At 45.8% G+C, this 19,141-nt stretch overlaps 2 protein-coding genes across 7 annotated transcripts; both read left to right on the forward strand.

The window, feature by feature from the left end:
* The first annotated feature begins 6 nt into the window (after positions 1–6).
* LOC108500571 (ubiquitin) lies at positions 7–579 on the forward strand. The gene has a single exon (XM_017821603.1). It carries the CDS (start codon positions 28–30, stop codon positions 259–261), a length of 234 nt encoding a protein of 77 aa, XP_017677092.1. The 5' UTR covers positions 7–27; the 3' UTR covers positions 262–579.
* A 3,370-nt stretch (positions 580–3,949) lies between these two features.
* TRPV2 (transient receptor potential cation channel subfamily V member 2) lies at positions 3,950–18,029 on the forward strand. 6 transcript variants are annotated; one of them, XM_017821597.1, is made up of 20 exons: positions 3,950–4,037; positions 4,377–4,556; positions 5,264–6,932; positions 7,148–7,309; positions 7,579–7,696; positions 8,604–8,899; positions 9,549–9,682; positions 9,984–10,136; positions 10,796–10,936; positions 11,425–11,723; positions 12,146–12,322; positions 12,760–12,918; positions 13,045–13,140; positions 13,661–13,731; positions 14,424–14,589; positions 15,337–15,403; positions 15,491–15,798; positions 16,147–16,265; positions 16,738–16,832; positions 17,493–18,029. In XM_017821597.1, exons 6-20 carry the CDS (start codon positions 8,661–8,663, stop codon positions 17,621–17,623), a joined length of 2,355 nt encoding a protein of 784 aa, XP_017677086.1. In that variant the 5' UTR covers positions 3,950–4,037; positions 4,377–4,556; positions 5,264–6,932; positions 7,148–7,309; positions 7,579–7,696; positions 8,604–8,660; the 3' UTR covers positions 17,624–18,029. The 6 variants fall into 6 exon arrangements, with proteins under 6 accessions (XP_017677086.1, XP_017677088.1, XP_017677089.1 ...); XM_017821599.1 differs by having other exon boundaries at positions 5,264–6,007; positions 6,763–7,309; XM_017821600.1 differs by having other exon boundaries at positions 5,264–5,816; positions 6,763–7,309.
* The last annotated feature ends 1,112 nt before the right edge of the window (positions 18,030–19,141 follow it).

Genomic DNA, 19,141 nt, shown 5'->3' on the forward strand with positions numbered 1-19,141 from the left:
CACCTGGTGCTGCGCCTCAGGGGTGGGATGCAGATCTTTGTGAAGACCCTGACTGGCAAGACCATCACTCTCGAGGTTGAGCCCAGTGACACCATCGAGAATGTGAAGGCCAAGATCCAGGACAAGGAAGGCATTCCCCCAGACCAGCAGAGGCTGATTTTTGCTGGCAAGCAGCTGGAAGATGGTCGCACCCTGTCCGACTACAACATCCAGAAAGAATCCACCCTCCACCTCGTGCTGCGCCTCAGGGGGGGCTGTTAAGTTGTGCATCTTGCTTGACAACAGGATTGCCAGTGGCACTTATGTTTGCACTGTAGTTCTTTTAATGTCTTAATATAAGTTAATGCAAGGTTAATGCAAGCTTGAGTAACTGCTGAACAACTGTCTGTTGAAATGCTAATAAAGTTTTCTGTTGCACATTAAAACCTGTAGTCTGTCTCAGTTCAAGCAAGTAAGTAAAACTGGTGTATTAAATGCTTTGCTTTCCTTCCATGGCAGTTTAAGCTTCTCTGCATGTATGATGAGGACCAACCTTGTGGTTAAAATGGATCTGGATTAAAATCTTAAATTAAGTGCTAATACCATGTTGTTTCTTATTCTTAGAGTTTAATGTTTCTAGTTGGGATAAGTTCCTTAAAGACCCCAAAAAGCCACGAAGTGAATAAAGGAGTGTGCTGGTCATTCCAGCAGGGTGGGTTTTGCTGCAAGTTATAAACTTGTGTGTTTCTCAGCTAGTCCTGAGAGGTGGGTGGGAAGGGTGATGATCTGGGGGGGGAATTACTGGCACTGGGAGTTGCCTTATGGTGGGTGGGAAGGTGCCCTTCACTGGGCCTACTGAAACTTCTTTTTAATTATTAAATGTGACTTAGCAGTATAACAACTGCCTGATTTAAGTATAAGTTTTGCAGTCATTTAGTGCTGAAAGAGAGGGAGTTCCACTAAAATCTGGATTGTCTCCTTATTTGTTTGGGGTGGGGAGGGAGGTTTGTTTTATTTTTGGGGGGCTGAGTTAAGAAAACTCACCCAAAGAGGGGGGCTTGGGCTGTCAACTGGGTCTTAAAAGGTGGATGAAATTATCCATGTGCCCTTCCACAGAAACTACCCAGGTTTGAAGGATGGTTCCTATCAGTGTCTTCACCTGCTAACTTTTGTCAGCTACTTATCTTGAAGGGGGAGGCTTGGCCTCATCTGCACAGTGCACAGTGATTCCCTGATAACCCTGATTTATGCACTGTCTTGGTCAACTTTTTTGTCCGCAGTAGTGCTGCTGTGAAAGTGCTCCTCTTGAATTTCAGCTTTTGGTGTAACTTCGCTGAGTGTGGTAAGTGTTGCACTTAACACAAAGTTAGGCCAAGAAGTTGCTGTTTTCTTAGAAAACTGCACATGGTAGCTAAATTTGATGTGGTTATAGCCCTGATAGGATATTTGGGGTTTTAGGAGCGAAGTTTGCTTCCCTGTGTGCTGCACATAGCTGTGCTAGCAGAAGTGTAAAGTTCTGTCAGCACTCATCTCTACCACAGGAGATACCTTCCTTGGTTTAAGTTTTCCTGTGATTTTGCCTTTGATTTTCTGCTTTGTGCAGTTGAGCCACCTGGGCCAGTTGCCCACAGGCACCTTCCTGTGAGATACTAAAAAGTCATGGGCAAAACCCATGGAAATAATTCTGGGCAACCAATTTTGGGTGGCCCTGGTTGAGAAGGGGGCTGGACAAGGTGACCTCCAGCACCAGCCATTCCCTGACTCACTCCAACAGGGTGTCCATAGTCCTGCTCTCTGTTATACAGTCTCTGAGCAGGTCATAGTCCAGAGGAGATTCAGCACTCAGTAAATTTACATTCCTTATCTTTTCCTGCTGCTGATTTGCTCCATGGTAAAACTGGTTGCTTTATGTTCTCTGGCTCATAAAGGTCCTTCTCAAGTCCATCTGATAAGGAAGCTGTGCTGCCTGGTAACTGCTGCAGACACTGCTCAGCTTTCCCCAGCCCTGCAGGAAGATTTCTTTCCTCAGGTGAGGTTTGTGCTGGGAGCTACTGAGCTCTGCTTTTGGCTCACTAGGAATGGCACAGAGCAGCTCATCCTTAGAGCCAGGGTACAAGGAGTGAAGTCCTCAGGTGCTGTAGTGTTGCAGCAGTACCTGAGTGAGGTGTGGAGCTGGATTTAGGGAATGGATCACTGAGGACATGGGGACACCAGTGCTGGAATTCTGTGTCCTTGCAGGAGCTGTGTTACTGAGGCTGCTGATCCTCAGCTGACGGAGGGATAACAGTCATGGGGGTGAAGAGGTGACTGCAGGGACTTTTGTTAATAAAAAAAAAAATGCAATTTATCTTAAATTTTATGTGACTTAGGGAATTTTATAGAAAATACAAGGAAATGTGAATATAAATTTGCATAACATGCATTAATTACACTGAAGTTATTAACAAAAGGCGAAATAAGAGATCAGGCAATATGAATGATTGATGTTAAGATACGTTTTTTTTATTCTTACAATGTGGTGGTACCTCAGAAATCTACTTAGAGACAACTATTCATAACTAAAATAAGAATTTAATAGGTTTTAGCCAGACTGTATCACAGAAATGTTAGGGTTGGGTGGAACCTCTGGAGATCACCCAGTCCAACCCCCTGCCAAGGCAGGGTCCCCTGGAGCAGGTGACACAGGAATGCATCCAGGTGTGAGAACGATCCTAATGCTCCCACAGACTGACAACAGATTCTGATATTATCTTTTAATCCTGCTGCAAGCTGAGCTTTATGACTGGCATTTCGTTTTTTTCTTATTGCTCCAGTTAATTTCTAGCCTGATCTCTCAAAAAAACCCCCAAACCAAACAAACAAAAGAAAACAAACAAAAAACCAAACAACAACAAACCCCTTCAGCCAAGACTTCAGGGGTTTTGTCTTCTGTGCTTTAAAACAATTACCTATATCCATAAAAAGACAGATAACCCATTATATGGGGGTTTGGATACATTTGGTGTTTTGCTCTGTTAGCAACTGCCCCATATAGGGCAAGTGAGGGTTAAGGCAGATAAGCATTGGGAATAAATTCCTCAGTATTTCTGCAGCCATGTCCCACAATTCCAAAGGCTCTGTTCAAAGATCCTTGGCTGCCTGGTTTTATGAGTGTGAAATATTGCTGCATCATCCAAACCAGCCTTGTTTGGAATGTAAGTTTTTAAATTAGATGAGTTTCTGTTAACTATTTTGATACAAAGGGTAAGTGAATGGCACTAATTCTCACAAGTGTGTGCCTGCAACTGTTTCTCCTTTTTTTTTTTTTTTTTTTGGCTATTTCCCATGGAGGCTGTTTCGAAAGCAGCAGGAATTCAGGTTTACTCGGTGGCCACTGGATGTCACTGTTCCTCCACAAACGGGTTATTTTCCAACATCACCGCTAGACTGCCTATTTTGCTGCTGTTTGATTGTCAGCAGAGCATTCCTACAGGCTGTGATCCTACAGAAAGGGATACATCAAGTAGAAAGATACTTCCATTTTAGGAATAAGAGAGCTGGAATGTTCCTTCAAAGGCCTGAGGAGTGTATAGATTGGAGCCTTTAGATGTTATGACGTGGGACTGGCAGTTACAGAAATACTGTCACGTAGATGAATTGAGTCCCCTGGGCTATCAGACAAGTCCTGACAAGGGATTATGTTTAAGAATATTTATATTTTAGATTGGGCACTGGCTGGTGTCCCTAGAGGTACAGGATTCCATCTGGGTAACTAACAAATTAAGCTGCTTAAAATTCGTCACTTCAGTGTGGGTTTTACATAACAGTTGCATGGAAAAAATGGTCAGGCCTTGCAAAAACACTTGACATTTCCCCAAGTGTGAAAGTACACCTTTAAAAGAAACAATTGTTTCTTAACCACGTGGCTTTTGCTGCCTTACCTGTCGTTTTTAAGAGAATTTTAATGCTCCACTCTTGCATGTTGTTATTACAGGCTTCCCTCCCTCGTGAGGATGATTTTGAGCTGCTACACCTGAGAGTGGCCACAGATCAATCCTGTAACTAAATTACACACACATGTAAGTGACTTTGAACTTCTATTTTCTGTATGCAGAAAACACGATATTAATCATAAGACTGTTATATTTTCCAGTATTTGGTCAAAATGGGAACTTTGGTGAACAGAGAATCTGTATTTTAGAAAATGTGCTTGTTTCTGTGGAACACCATGTTCCTCGTGCTTCCTTTTGCCTTCTGTTTAAGCAGGTTCCAGTCATTACTTTTCCTGCCATGAATTACTGTGCTTCCTCATATATAATCTATAACCATAATTATGAATGTGATTGATAATATTATTAAATGAAAAATAATGTATTTACTTAAAATTTCGCTTAGGAGTTTGACTTCTCTCTTCCCAGATTGAAGGTTTCCACAGAACATGTCTCTCTTGTCAGGAGGAACTCAGCACCAACAGACACATTTTCCTCAGTAAAATAAGTACTGACCAACTGTGGGATTCCTTCTTGCTCCCACACATAAAAGCCTCAAAAAGCAAGAGGATCACGTGCTGCTTCAGTACAATTCAGGCTGGCAGACAGGTGAAATTAAATTGCTGCTTTTATTCTCCCTGCATCCTGCTCTGTATGGCTTCCTCCTGAGTCCTCACAGCTCTCAGGATTTTGGATTTTGGTGGCCAGATGCTTGTTGAGCATCATCTCCAGCTCAGCAGTGACACAACCCCATCATTGACCTTGGATGCTGTCACTGCCAAGGACACATTTGGGCAGATTTTGTGATTTCTTTCTACTTTGCTTCTCCCTTCTCTCAAATGGAAGTGCAAGTGTTTCCTCTGAGCACACGTGTGTGCCCATCCCAGTGTTTGTGTGTGTGTCTGCCCATCCCAGTGTTCCTGAGCTCCCCAGCAGCTCCATGGATCTGTCTGGCCGTGGTGAACTCTCAGCTGGCAGCGATTCCTTTCCCAGCAAATTGCACATTCTCCTCCCTCCATGTGAGTTATTAAAACCAGATGTGCAGAGAGAGCTCTGCTGTGATGTACTTTTGTGGGCTGATTTCATTCCTTGGCTGCAGTGGTGGGATGCCTCCAATGAAAGCTGGGGGACAAGCCCAGGAGGATTTAAACCCATTAGTCTGAGCTAAACTCCCGGGCCTGAATCTCTGTTGATATCACAGTAAATTAGATGTAACACAACTAAAGCAAACTGAGCTAAATCAGTGCAAGGCTGGAATGAGAAAGGGGTAAGAGAGACGAGATCTTGTCTTGGATTTATCTGTTTGTTCTTTATAGGCTGTTCTGTGGGTCTTAATGAATCATTAAGAAATCATCATGGAAAGAAGAAACAGCTTTGTGTTGTTCCTGGATCAGCTTCATTTTGAAACACAGGAATCTGAGAAATAAGCTTGTAATCTCATGCAAGACCATGAGGAGGAAAAGGCACCCTGGCATTTAATGGATGTATTTATAGGAAGGTCATCTCACAGCCTGCATCTGACTCAAAGTCGAAGCCATCTGGGAATGTTTCTATGGGTGACGACCACATTCCAGGAAGTGTCACAGCATCCTGCAGTCCTGTGGGATGGGGATTGCTTTAGGCTCTCATTTGGCTCGTGGTGGGTCTGGAAGAAGAAAGCCACAGCCAGAGTTCAGTGTGTCATGATGTGACACCCCTTCTCGATGTTTTAGGACCAGTGGTTAACTAAACTCTTGGGATTTACCCTGGAAGGTGCCCCTGCTGTCAAGGTGTGGATTAGAAGAGCTTTTTACCATTTTGTTGGTTAATAAGATTCTCTAGTTGGGCTCTAGACCACATAAATGGCTTTGTAAAGCATCAAGAGTACAGGTGAGAATCCTTGCAGCAGCATCCCCTGGGGAAGGCTGTTGAGGCAGTGGGTGCTGGATGTCATCCTGTGCTGGTGCTGTGGGAAATGATCTTGCTGCCTCCTCGGGGCTGTTCAGAGAGGGAGAGAAAGAACTAAAACACGTGGTGTGGGTTGATGTCCTCTGTCTCTCAGGGGTCCTGTTTTGTGAGTGGTAAGTGAAGCAATATTGGGGTGTGTGCATGGTCCCAAGGACAGTCAGTTGTAGGGGTGGCCAGTCCGTGCTCCCAGGAGAAGCCTCTCCCAAGATTTGCACTCCTTTGGAGAACCAGCCCATTAAGAAATGAGCACAAGAGGCAAATTAAGTGACCAGTGGCCTGAATGTTTCTGAACTGGGGCTGCTTTGTGCAGTTCCCTGTGCTCGTGAGGAGCAGCTGATTTTGTAGGGTCACATTTACACAGTTTATGCTGCCTCGTAACTGGGGGGTGTGAAGTTGTGTGAGGAGATCTGGCTTCCCACAGGAACAGTTGAGCTCAGCTGTTTCCAGGCACTTTTGCTTGTCCTGGGGCTGACTGAGGGAGCCTGTGGCAAACCTCACAACTGCACCACGGGCTCTGGCACTGCCAGGGGCAAATCCACCTCATCCCCTGAGCTGTGAGAGGGCTGTGGTTGGGAGCCACGAGGCATTGGCTCTATATGTGCAGGCAGGGGTTAAGCATTCTGAATTTGCAATAGCCAGGCAGCTTTCCCATATAAGAGCACTGCACTCATTGGCTCTCCCTTTTACTGAGAAATCTATCTAGTCATTTCCTGTGCAAGCCCTCCTTCACTTTGCAAAAAGCCATACAGTTGAGTAAATAACAGGAATCTGTGACTATTCCTTGGATTCTCTCATGGACCATCACCAGCCAGGAGTTCAACGCTGTGCCATTAGCAGACTGCTAACATGAATATGGTCTTCTCTGCAGAAGAGGAGGACTCTCACCCATGGATGTAAATAATTTTGGGTCTGCTTTCATGCTTATTAACACTTGTTGGTATTGGACTTGGTTTCTACTGAGAGATCATTTACCCTCTGAAGGCTCTGTTGGGACTCCTTGTCAGATCTGTTCTTGGGTGGAGCTTGCAACAACTTGGGGTAAGTGCTGTGCTCTTCCTGTTCTGACAGCAGGGCTTGGTGCTGCACTTCTCAAAACGGCTTGGTGGGGTCTCAGAAAGAAATAACTCAGTTCTTGAGTGGAGAAGTGGAAGCTGAGCTGGCAAGCAGAGAGTGCTCCCTGTGTTTCCCAGGGACGCCCCAAGTGTGTGTAGGGTCCTTTTTACGGGACCATTTTGCTCTTGCTTTTAAACCAGCCGGTCTGTCTGTACAAGACTGACAATAAATAACTCTCCCAAGCGCTGCGGAGAGATGGAAACTGCAGCTGAGAAATGATTTGGGGGAAAGGAAGACAGAAAAGCACAAGCAAACTATTATGGAAGTACAAATAGCCCTCTGAAGGATCAGCAAACGTACCAGTAAGTGTTCTGGGGAAGGAAGTGAGTCTGAAACAGCATTATGGGGTGTTTGCCTGTGAGTGCAGAGGAATGTTTGTCATTAGAGCGCAGACTAAACTGAATGTCTGAATTATCATAAACGTTTGTCTTGAAATCAGCCCTTGGATTTCTTGCTGTGAGCCGCATAAAGATGCTTTGTGGCTGTTTTCTGCCTAAGAACTGTGTTTCTGCACACCCTGATCTAAGCCAAATTGCTTATGCTGTGTCCATTTACCTCTTTGCTGGTACAGGCTATGGAGTCTGGCTGTAGTCCCAGCAAGGGAGATTTCTCCTCAGAGAAAACCTGTTAACCATTTGGAGGGAGTGCATGGGAAGGAGACAGAGTTATTAACAAAAGCTCCACCGCAGGTTGGTCATTGTGGATGTTTAATTGCAAACTGTGTGAATCTGCAGTCACACTGACTTCAGTCAGTATGTGTTGGGTGTGGTCTGAGATATATCCAGATATATGCGAAGAGATGTCTTAAAAGAGTCAGAAAGGAGTTCAGGATGTATTAGATGAGAGAAGGGGGCTGGCTGGGTGCTCTGCTGAGACTGGTGCTCTCTGTGCAGCAGGTTTGGGTCAAGCCGTGCTCTGTGCAGGCTCCCAGGGCTGGGAGTGTCCCCAGGGCAGCTGGGCAGTGTGTTTGCCTGTGCCGTGGAGCTGGGAGTTCAGAGCCTGTGCTCTCATGGAGAGCCAACAGCTCCAAATATTGGGGGAGACCCCACTCATTTTGCCCCAGGATGAAATGTCAGGATGCATGAGGGAAATACAATTTGTGCACGTGTTTTCCCTGTATAAATAGTGTAATGCTCCTCAATGGGGAACATGAACAAACTTATCACTGTTCCAAAGAAGGCCTACAGTGAATCTTATCATTTTGGCCACTTGGTGACCAGCCTGTGTTGGTTGCACTGAGACAAGAACAATGATCATAGTCTCCTAAAGAGCCACTTTCCTTGCCTTTTATGTAAGGGACCTGTGCTGCTGCCAACAGGTGAGGTCATCTCACCAAGGGGGTTCAGATGTGCTGCAGACAAGTTTGCAGCCTGTATTTCGTGAGCTGCTTTTGAACTTCTCCAGTGGAACTCTGTTCAAGACCCTGATCCTTTATTCAAATGCTGCTACTGTGCAGAGTTTTACTCAATCTCCCTCTCAAGGGACCCACAGTCAACTGTAGAACACTGGACCTGGGCACTTGCTTTCCTCTGTGTCACATTGAACACATTCTGGGTTTGTGATCAAACTGTTAATGATTCTTCCCATCCCTCACAGGTTTAGTCCCCCAGCAGGGAACGTCTTTGCTGACCTGCAAGACCATCTTTCCTAGAAATGGATAACTTCACCAACGGGCAGCCGGGCCCGGGTCAGAGGAACAGGTTCATAGGATTGCTAGAAACCGATGACAGTGTCCAGGAAGATAAACCTGCACCCAGTAAAAAGGAAGAAAGATCCGGACCTGGAAAGAAAGGAGAGCCACGACCCCTGGAGACACCTTACCAGAAGGAGAGCAGTGATTTTGCTCCTAAAATCAAGGTTAATCTGAATTATCGGCCAGGACTCGTCAGCAAGTGAGTAACTGTTGGGTGTTTGAAGGGGGTGATCTGGGTGATCTGTACTGATCCCTGCCCTGTATAGGGGCCTATAGACTTTACCAAGTCTAAACTAAAAGTGGCAACGTAGGAATATTGCAGGCATCTGGTAGGAGGGCATTAAAAGCAGAAAGGGGGTCTATTAGGCCTCTGCTGCTGCCCCTGGAAGGTGCCCACGTGTTGAGGTGTATTTTGGGTAGATCTGAGCTAACACAAATAAGCCACGTTGGGTGTCAGAGCAGCTTCTCATGGAGCTCTGTCCAGCTGAGCTGTTCTTGCCAGGGAGGGATGTAAACCAGCTCACAGAGTGCTTCCACCATGTGATGGGCCTGACTCTGGTCCTGCAGCTATCTTAGGCTTCTCTTTGTGCTCTGGATGTGTGCCAGGGTTGCACATCAGACTGGATCTGGGAAGAGCTCCAACTGATGGAAAGAGCAGCCACTTAAGAGAATTCTGGGAAATAACAGTCTCTATTTTTCCCTCGACTCAAAAATAAAATACTTGTTTTTTTTTTTTTTCTGACAAACTTTCCTCCCTCCCTCCTTTCCTACACTGTCCCACTAGGACTCAGGGCACGCTCCTGTCTCTGCTCTCCAGACCTTCCTAACACTTGGCACTTTTCCTACAGCCCAAAGGACCCAAATCGCTTTGACAGGGACCGTCTGTTCAGCGCAGTCACCAGGGGCACCCCCGAGGCACTGGATGGTTTGTTCGAGTACTTAAGGAGAACCTCCAAATTTCTCACGGATTCTGAATACACAGGTAGATTCCTGCTCAGTATTCCATGAACAGGCTTAGCAGGGGAATCGGCTCATAGTTGGTTATTTGCTTTGCCCAACCTTCTGTCCTTTCTTTTATTTTCTAGTGTTCACCTGAGGATGGAGAAGGCCATTAATTAAATATATACTAAGGGTTTTGCCTCTAGTGCAGACTAAAAATACTGATAAAAACCTTTAAAATAATGATTGTCTTTGGTCCTACAGAGCAATTTAAGTTCTGAATCAAGTAATACAGCTGTGTGCAAAGTACACACACAACCCATTCAGTACTCTCTTTCTACCAGATGCAAAGACTGGGAAGACCTGCTTAATGAAAGCCCTGTTGAACTTAAAAAATGGAAAGAATGACACAATAGCAGTCTTGCTGCAAATAGACCAAAAGACACGGAATCCCAGGCCACTTGTCAATGTGTCGTGCTCTGACTGCTACTACAGAGGTAAGGTTTGTGTTGTGGTGCTGTGGCAGAGCAGCTTCCCCATTAGACAGGTGAGATGTGCAGGCACAAGGAAAAGGAGGGGAACTGGAGCTTATTCAGCACTGCAGATCCAGAGTTATGGTGCAGTTACAGCAACAGCCTACTCACCTTTTGTTTTCTGATTCTGCTGCTGCATCTTCTTCGGCCTTGAATTATACCCTGCTGCCAACTTTGTTCTTGGTCTGTAAAACAGAAATGGTACATGTTTAATAACCCAAGAAATGAGAGGATTTGCTTGGGAAAGCATAAAAAGCAATTCTAAAAATGAGAAAGAAATAATACATCATTTTTAAATGAGTTCTGCTGTTTGGGTTGTGCTTTCAATAGCAAATGTGCAGCACGGTCACGTACAAGTATGGTTGTCTTAATCCTCTTGTGGCTGCTTGGGATCTCAGTGCCAGGCAGGGGTAATTGCCTGGTCTTGTGTTGAATTTTGGATAGTTTTGAGGCTTATCTTCTGCCTCAGAGCCTGCAATATTCCAAGGACTGTTGTTGGAAGTCCTGAGCTGCCCCCCAGCCCTGCCCCTGTTCTTGCTGTGCAGAACGTGCAGCTTTTGCTCAAGTCCTGTCCTGTCCCCTCTGAGAGGGGCACGGGGTGACAGGTTTTGCTGTTTCCTCAGGCCAGACAGCCCTGCACATTGCCATAGAGAAAAGGAGCCTCCCTTTAGTGAAGCTGCTGGTAGAGAATGGAGCTGATGTCCATGCCAGAGCCTACGGGGAATTCTTCAGGAAGAAGAAAGAAGGAGTTTACTTTTATTTTGGTGAGTCAGTGTGCAACATGTTCCTTCCCTTTCTTTATTGCCCTACTGTATGTGACATCACTAATTAATTCTAGTTGGGTTTGCCCATCTGTGCATGAGTTGCCATCTCCAGTGTCCTTTAATCAAGACCTTGACTTACTTGAATGGCAGGATCCTTTCACATCTGGGGTGTCCAATTAGTATTTGCCATCATCTTTGGTTTTATGTATTTAATCCCACCTGAGGGGTTTCAGATAGAGACCAATACTTGGTTAGGTCAGCCAAATTAGAGGTCTGGGAAAGTGTTTCAGCTGCCCCCAGAAAGAAAGAGTAATTGTTTACTGCAAAACACTTTCTGAATCTAGAGACACTGAAAAAAAACTTGTTCTGTGTTCCAGTGATAAAACTCTAGGCTCAATATATTTTCCTAGAATTGCTTTTTTTCAAAATTTAATTATTTTTTGCCTCTTTCTGCTTTGTCTCCAAATACTGTGTCCTGATCTCTTCAGGTGAACTTCCCCTCTCCTTGGCTGCTTGTACCAACCAGCTTGATGTGGTGGACTATCTCCTAAACAATCCCCACCAGAAAGCCAGGCTCCAGGAGCAGGACACACAGGGCAACACAGTCCTCCATGCCCTGGTGATGATTGCAGATGACACTGAGGAGAACACCAAGTTTGTGAGCACAACGTATGTTGAGATCCTGAAGGCAGGTGTGAAGCTTGACCCAACGTGTAAACTGGAGGAGATAGTGAATTATGATGGGTTAAATCCTCTGCAGCTCGCTGCCAAGACAGGCAAAGTGGAGGTAAAGACAACCAGAGGGAATCCCTGGGGTTGATGAGGAACAAGGGAGAGTGTAACGTGCACCCTCAGTGCAGCAGTGGGGTTTGAGGGAGGAGCATCTTGCACCCAACCCATGGTAACGCTGCTGACAGGGGTCAAGGAGGTCACCTCCAGGTCACTCAGTGTCCTGCAGAGCCTCAGTTGGCTGCTGCTCTCTGTCCCACCCAGGACAGCTGGTCTGGACTGAATCTGGTTCTACTCCTGGGAGAGCAGATACAAGATGTAGTTTGTTGCCTGCTTTTAGCCAAATCCTGGTGTCTGGTGTGTCCAGGCTTGTAGGGCACAAATCCAGGTGTGCTGCGGGGGAAGGTGGTTTGGGTACAGCTCTGTCCTTCTGCACCTTCATCACATGCATGTTTTCCTGTGCCCCTGGTTTCTCTTCAGATCTTCAGGCACATCATCCAGAGGGAGATCAAGGACCCCGTGTACCGGCACCTGTCCCGCAAGTTCACGGAGTGGACCTACGGCCCCATCCACGTGTCCCTCTATGACCTGTCCTCCTTGGACAGCTTCGAGGAGAACTCTGTGCTGGAGATCCTGGCCTACAGCAGCGACACCCCGGTGAGGGCTTCGCTGGAGGTCACACAGCAGCACCTTGGCGCTGTCCTTCGACGGTGTTGCTGTGTAATTGTGCAAATCACTTCGAGTCAATGTGGTGTTCCTGATGATAATTTTTCTGAGAAAGAAATGCATGATGGGAAGGTTTGCAGATTTTATTATTTAGAGTCTGCTTGACCTGCCTCTGATCGCCTATAATTTGAGAGAAATTTTTGGTCCTTTGGTTATCTAAGTCTGGGTGTGTCCAAATACTTTGATGAAGCCAAGCCATCTTGTTATGGGGTTGTTGATTTCTTTCATACTGCAAGGCCTGACTGAGTAAACCCTTAGTGGTTCCCCAACTGGAGCCACTGAGCTCCAACACTGAAAAAGACAATCCTCTGCTGAATTTTCTCTGCTGTTGACACACAGGTCCTTTTTTGCTGTTTGTTTCCCCATAGAACCGGTACAAGATGGTGGTTTTGGAGCCACTGAACAAACTGCTTCAGCAAAAATGGGAAACTTTTGCTTCCAAGAGATTCTACTTCAGTTTTGTCTCGTACTTGTCATTCATGATCATCTTTACAGCCATAGCCTACTATCAGCCCTTACGGGTAAAGGTGGGTCCACTCTTTTATCTGGAAAGGCCTGGATGGATGGAACAGACTTTAAAAGGTTGTGTGTGGTTATCATCACTGCCTCTGCCTGTATTCACAAGTTTGGGTGGTTTTGTTTTTATCTTGCAGCCTTCATTTCCAGTGGAATTCACAGCTGGAGGCTTCCTGTGGGTCTCTGGACTGATCATTATCTTGCTAGGAGGCATTTATCTGATCTTCGCTCAGGTATGGGGGTCTCTGGTCTAGTTTCATTGTAAGAAAGCAAAAAAAAAAAAATAGGAACTGTCACTGACATGGAGGCAGCAGATTCAGTTCTCCTCATATCAGGATGTGCAGGAGTGGATGGCAGGAGGGAATTCTGCTCTGGGACATGCAGTGTCAGTGGGATCTAGCAGTGACAGGGGTGGCACAAGCCAGGTTGCTGGGCAAGAGGAATCATGGTTTGACAACAGCAAATAATTCTGAGAGACTTCTATGATTAAAATGCATCCCTGGCATTTAATGCAGTCTATTAATAAGGACATGGGGCTGAGCCATGATTCAGCCCTTGTTTATCCTTGCCCTTTATAAGTAAGGCCTTTTTTCGTCTTAGAAGTATGACTAACTGAAATTTGGGATCTTGGAGATGAAAGCATGAAGAAAAGCTCACGGAGCAAAGCTTTCCCCCGAGCCCTAGGCTGTGTGTGATCACTCTCTAACCAGCTCTGGTTCTGATGAATGGCTCCCATTGATTTTTCTCTCCCAGAGTCTGTACTTGAGGAGGAGACGCCAGTCCCTGAAGACCATGTGCTCTGACAGCTGCATCGAGATCCTGATGTATGTCCCTGCAGGGGTTTTGCACAGTGAAAGTTTGGTGGAATTGGTTCTCTGCTGTGTGTCTCTAACGTTGCTAGAGAGGTGGTGAGCAGGAAACATTGATCCTCTGCCACTGTCTCTTCCCATCCCTGCTCAATTCTACCTCTGGTCCTAACCCTTTGTTGTGACAGACTTTCCTGGGCAGGGTCTGTCTGTGAAGGTCAGACCCTCAATTATTCCACAGTTAGAGAACATATATTTGTCAGAAAAAGAGCTCAAGTTCTCAATCACACTGTCACTGTGGCTCAGAATTAGTTGAAAGGAAAAGAACTTCCAAGTTTTCTGAGGAAGAATGTGCATCAGTGTATGTGTGTGCCTGGATGTGGGCCTGTGTTCTGTGTGTTACCTTTTCTTTCCCATTTAATATCAGTTATGGGAGTTACATCAAGCAGTTCAGAGTTTCCACACTGGGAGATTAACCAGTTTATAACAAAACTGCAGCAATTTGTAGGTCTGGAACTAGATGATCTTTAAAGTCCCTTCCAACCCAAACCATTCTCTGATTCCATATAAACTCTGTCTGATTATCTGCCATTTGTATGCTCCTTGTAGCCTCCTAAAATTTGCTTTTCATTGAAAAACAGAACAGATCTGCAATGGGAAGAGATCAGATCTGTTGAGGTGAGTCACTGTGTCATTGTGCTTTTCTCCAGCTTCATCCAGGCGTTCTCATTGCTGCTGTCAGCAGTCCTGTATGGTGCCAGCTCAGAAAACTATGTGGCAGTGATGGTGTTCTCCCTGCTTTTGGGGTGGGTGAACACTCTCTATTACACCCGGGGCTTCCAGCGCACTGGGATCTACAGTGTCATGATACAGAAGGTCAGTGCCTGGGGGGGAAAACCTCTGCATGAAAAGCTTTTGGGTGTGACCAACTAACAGGAGTGCTGTGATTGCTTTCCTCCTCTCAGCACCATTAAAACCATAAATGGACTTGATGTCCTGACTGTGGAAGTACAGATATTGCAGGAGATTAGATCAGTGTCTTCAAGTACAACTGCAGGAAGCCACTGGTGTGCTCTCATTGAATAGGGCAGGTGACAGCAGCTGACACTGTTTGTCACAAAACAACTCAAAACTAGCAGGGAAAACTGGTGTGAGTTCCCTGGAACTGTTAGACTTGGCCTGGGAAGTTTTCCCAGGTCTACAGGGGAGTCAGGGACTAGAAAGGCAAAGCAGAGGTGAAATGAGGTGCCAGGGAAGAATTCTGATCCCTGCTTGTGCAAACCCAATGGAGATGGGAGAGAGAGGGATGTGTGTGTTGCAACAATTTGGAAACAGCCGTACTGGGGAACTGACAGGATACTGATTTGTTTCAAAGAACCTCTTCATACAAACATAACAATAAATAAGTCCATATAGTACTGTCAGATTAAGCTACCAATGATGTTACTTACCTGAGGAATTACTTTAACATCTATGAGTAGTTTCTTAAACTGGATAGAAGCACTTTCCAACTTGCTTTCAGTATTGTTCCTGGGGGTTGGTTATGATGTGTGAGAAGAGGGGATCATCCTGGTGATTTCGTGCAAGATAAAGAACAGCACTTCCTCCTGATTTGTGTTTCAGACCATCATGAGGGACCTGCTGCGTTTCCTCTTGGTTTACATGATCTTCCTCTTCGGCTTTGCTGCGGGTGAGCCCTCGCTCAGCGTTACGGTGTGGGCTGGGCTGCGAGAAGTGGGTTTTTCTGAGGAGAACCTGAATTCTGTTTTTCTCACAGCTCTGGTCACTCTGATGGGCGATGCTCCCTCGGTCTCCCAGAACAAGTCCCTGGCTCACCTGGAGAGCACTGGGAGCCATGCCATGTACGGGGGGCTGCTCAGCGTCTCCCTGGAGCTCTTCAAGATCACCATTGGGATGGGTGACCTGGATTTCCACGAACATGCCAGATTCAGATATTTTGTCATGCTCCTGCTGCTGCTCTTTGTGATCCTCACTTACATCCTTCTGCTCAACATGCTGATCGCCCTCATGAGCGAGACAGTCACAGACATTTCTGGTTACAGCAAGAGCGTCTGGAAGCTGCAGGTGAGGCCCAAAGTTCTGCTCGAGTCCCACAAAATCAGAGATGGCAGTGCCTGTCTTTTTGTCCTAAACCTTTACATAAGTCTTTTATATAAATTTGTCACTCTGGTGGTACATCCTGACATCATTTTTAGATGTATTTACAACTCTTGCTCTTTGCATGATCCACGTGCACAAGGAACTTGAGAGAGTAACTGGCTGGTACCATTAAGTGAAGGAGCACTTTGGGATTGGGTTCCAAAGTGATTCTCTAAGTCAAAGTAGTTGCTGATTGGGGGAGATATAATTGAAAAGAAGGGCTGGGCTCTGTAAATGCCCTGATTTCTCTCTGACATGGATTTCTTCTTCCAGAGGGCTATTGCTATTCTAGAAATAGAGAAGGCCTGGCTGTGGCGCCAGGGTGGGAAGAGGAGATCTGGCTGCTTCATGTCAGTGGGGCTCAATAAGAAAGATGAGAGGTGGTGTTTCAGGTAAGACAGATATATCCTTTACACTCCAGCCTAGCAGGCAGTGGGATCCCATGATTCACAGCCTGGTAACCCTGAACAGCCACAGAGAATTTCAGCACTGACTCAGCAGTGACTCAACCACATATTCCTGGGTACATGCAAATTGGTTGGTGATTGCCAGCCTGAAAGTTTGAGAGCTAAAATGAGCTGCCAGCATTGTCACCTTTGTATTAAGAACCTGAACTGGAGGAACTGGAGTATTTTAAAACAAACAACCTACAACATGCAGTGAGAGACGATGTTTTACTTCATGGAGCTTAGGCTACAGAAGATCTACTCAAAGAAAAGCTCTGTAAGGTGCTGCTGCTGCAGCCAAACCATCAGGATTGTATTGGCAGGATGAGCTGGGCTGGGATGCTGGGTTGGAACTGTGAGATCTGGGTTGAAATGCTGTGCTCCATGCATCAGTGTCTGTTGCATTTTGTCTCTCCAGAGTAGAGGAAATTAAATGGACAGATTGGGCAAAGGATGTGGGAGTTCTGAAGGAAGACCCTGGAAACACCAGTGATTCAGAAATAAATCCAGAAGGTAAATTAAACCATGAAGAAAGGTCTTCAGTATCCTTTTAGCTTCCTGCTCAGCAACTACTCTTGGCAAGTTATTATGTCTTCGTTAATGGAGATTTTAGACTGGCCAACTGGCTTATGAAATTGCTTACTCACAGTACCACTTGTGAGCTGAGAAAATAAAGATTTAGTGTAGGTATGGATCTGTTCAGGGTTTGGGAACAAACAGTGAGAATAAAGGAGATGCCATTCCTACTTACCTCTGGTAGAAATGGGCAGGGAACACTGCTTTTTTTACAGAAGTGGTAAAATTTAGGCCCACTCGTACTGCAAGTGTTAAAATCACAGGGCTTTTAGAGCGTGAGTCTGGGCATTAACACTGACAACTTGGTCAAATTCTGCCTGAGATCATTCTGGGAATGAAACTCTGTGTCGAACAGAGAGCTGTTACTTTCTCTGGAAATTTTTTGTTCAGCCTGGCAGAGCTTGGATTTGAACACAACCTCCTGCCCTTGCAGTGCGGGTTCTTCCTAGATGCCAGTTTTCTAGGACTGGGGAGGTTGCAGTGCTTAAAACATTATCTGGTGTGTGCTGAGTGTTCCCTAAACCTTCACCCTTCTAAACTGGGTCCCTTTGTCAGCTTCCTGCTGATGAAGGGCCGTTCCTGTGTCTCCTGCTGCAGAGACAAGATCGTGGAAACGGGAACCACAGAAACCTCCAAGATCAGCTGCCTCAGAGGAGCAGTCACTCCTGCAGCCCCAGCCATCAGCAACAGAGATGATGCCTTTGCAGGGACAAACCAGAGATCTTTAACAGGTTTTCTGAGTTGCAACCTTGCTCCCATCTCCAAAGGAGTAGTTCTTCCTATAGCAGCTGGAAGAATTGAAGGCATTATCAGTATTAAAGTGCATTTTGTCGAGGACTGTGGTTCAGCCTGTGGCTTTAAATACTTTTATGCACTTTAATCATTAATTTCCTTTGAAGAAACTATTTTTACTCAACTTTCTCTGCCTGACACTTTCTTACTGCTATGTCTAAAGATACAAGAGCAAGAGCAAGCTCCTGGGGCAGTGGGGAGTGGTCTCTGGGAAGGCAGTGCTCCCTGAGCTGTACAGGAATAATGCTGATGCAGTGACCTAGAAAAGAGTGGGTCGACTTATTCTTTTGTCACAAGAGACTGAACTGAAGTGCTTTGGAATAAAAAATGTCGTAGAGTCATGAAAAGTTCTCAGGGTGGAGTTGGCTTCTGTGCAAAGTGCTGCTGGTGTGAGGCACGAGCGGATAAATACTCAGTGTGCAGTCAGCAAGAGCTGCTCTGGGTGTCTGTGGCAGCACCTGCAGTGCTCCCTGGGCAGTCCACATCAGAACCCCCATTTTACAGTATTGGAATGAAATCCTTTGCACAATGTGCACGTTTGCTTAAAAGCACAAAAGCTGATGTGGATTTCCCAGACCTGTAAGTTCACACGGTGAATTTTGGAGACATCTCTCACAGGTTGCTCTGTCTCTGTAATAAGCAGCAGCAGAATCCTGCTCGTGGCTCTGAGAGTCTGATAGGCCAAAACTTACTGTGTGGTTGACACTTCCTGGCAGTCTTGGCAGTCTTGGCATCCTGTCTTGCTGCAAATGTTTGCAAGGACCTCATTGCTTTCTGTGACGTGCACCCTGCCCCAGGCAGGAGGGGCAGCCTAAACTCTGTGGAAAAGAGATAAAAATGAGCTGTCTCACTTTTCACTATATTTAAATATAATAACGCGATATTTCTGTAAACTGTCAATATAGCAAGTTTACTTCATTGAAAATATTCATCCTTGGATATATTTTTAGTGTTTCAGTCTTTCTCAAAAAGCAGGAGAAGGTTTGATCAGTGTGGACTCTAAGGCCTTATCTAATTCCTGATGACATTTCCCCTAGTGCTGTGCTGCCCTCACTGCTGTGCCAGTTAACTTGTTTTTCACAACCTCCTGTCAGTTTGTGCAGCCACATCTGAGCACTGAGCAGCTGATGCTGCACTGGATGAACCTTCCATGCAGGGAATAGTGATACCCCCAGGAAAGCTGCAGACTCTGGGTGTTGGCCTTCCCTTCAGTGAGATAAACTATGCAGCTCGAGATCTCTGCCTCATTTCTACTCTGAAGGAGGCTTGGAGGCTTGTCTTTTGGAGACAACCATCCTAATCCTCACTGCCTGCACATGGCTGGCAACAGAAGCATTGCTTTAAAACTTCCTCCTGCATTTAAATGGACTCTTCCCCTGTGCTGGGCAATTCCCCTGCAGCTTCACCCCATTGGGGCTCTGAGTGCTAACTGACTTTTCTCTCTCCAGCTCCTG

This window comes from Lepidothrix coronata, unplaced genomic scaffold (assembly GCF_001604755.1).
Source record: "Lepidothrix coronata isolate B3197 unplaced genomic scaffold, Lepidothrix_coronata-1.0 Scaffold91, whole genome shotgun sequence".
NCBI lineage: Eukaryota > Metazoa > Chordata > Aves > Passeriformes > Pipridae > Lepidothrix > Lepidothrix coronata.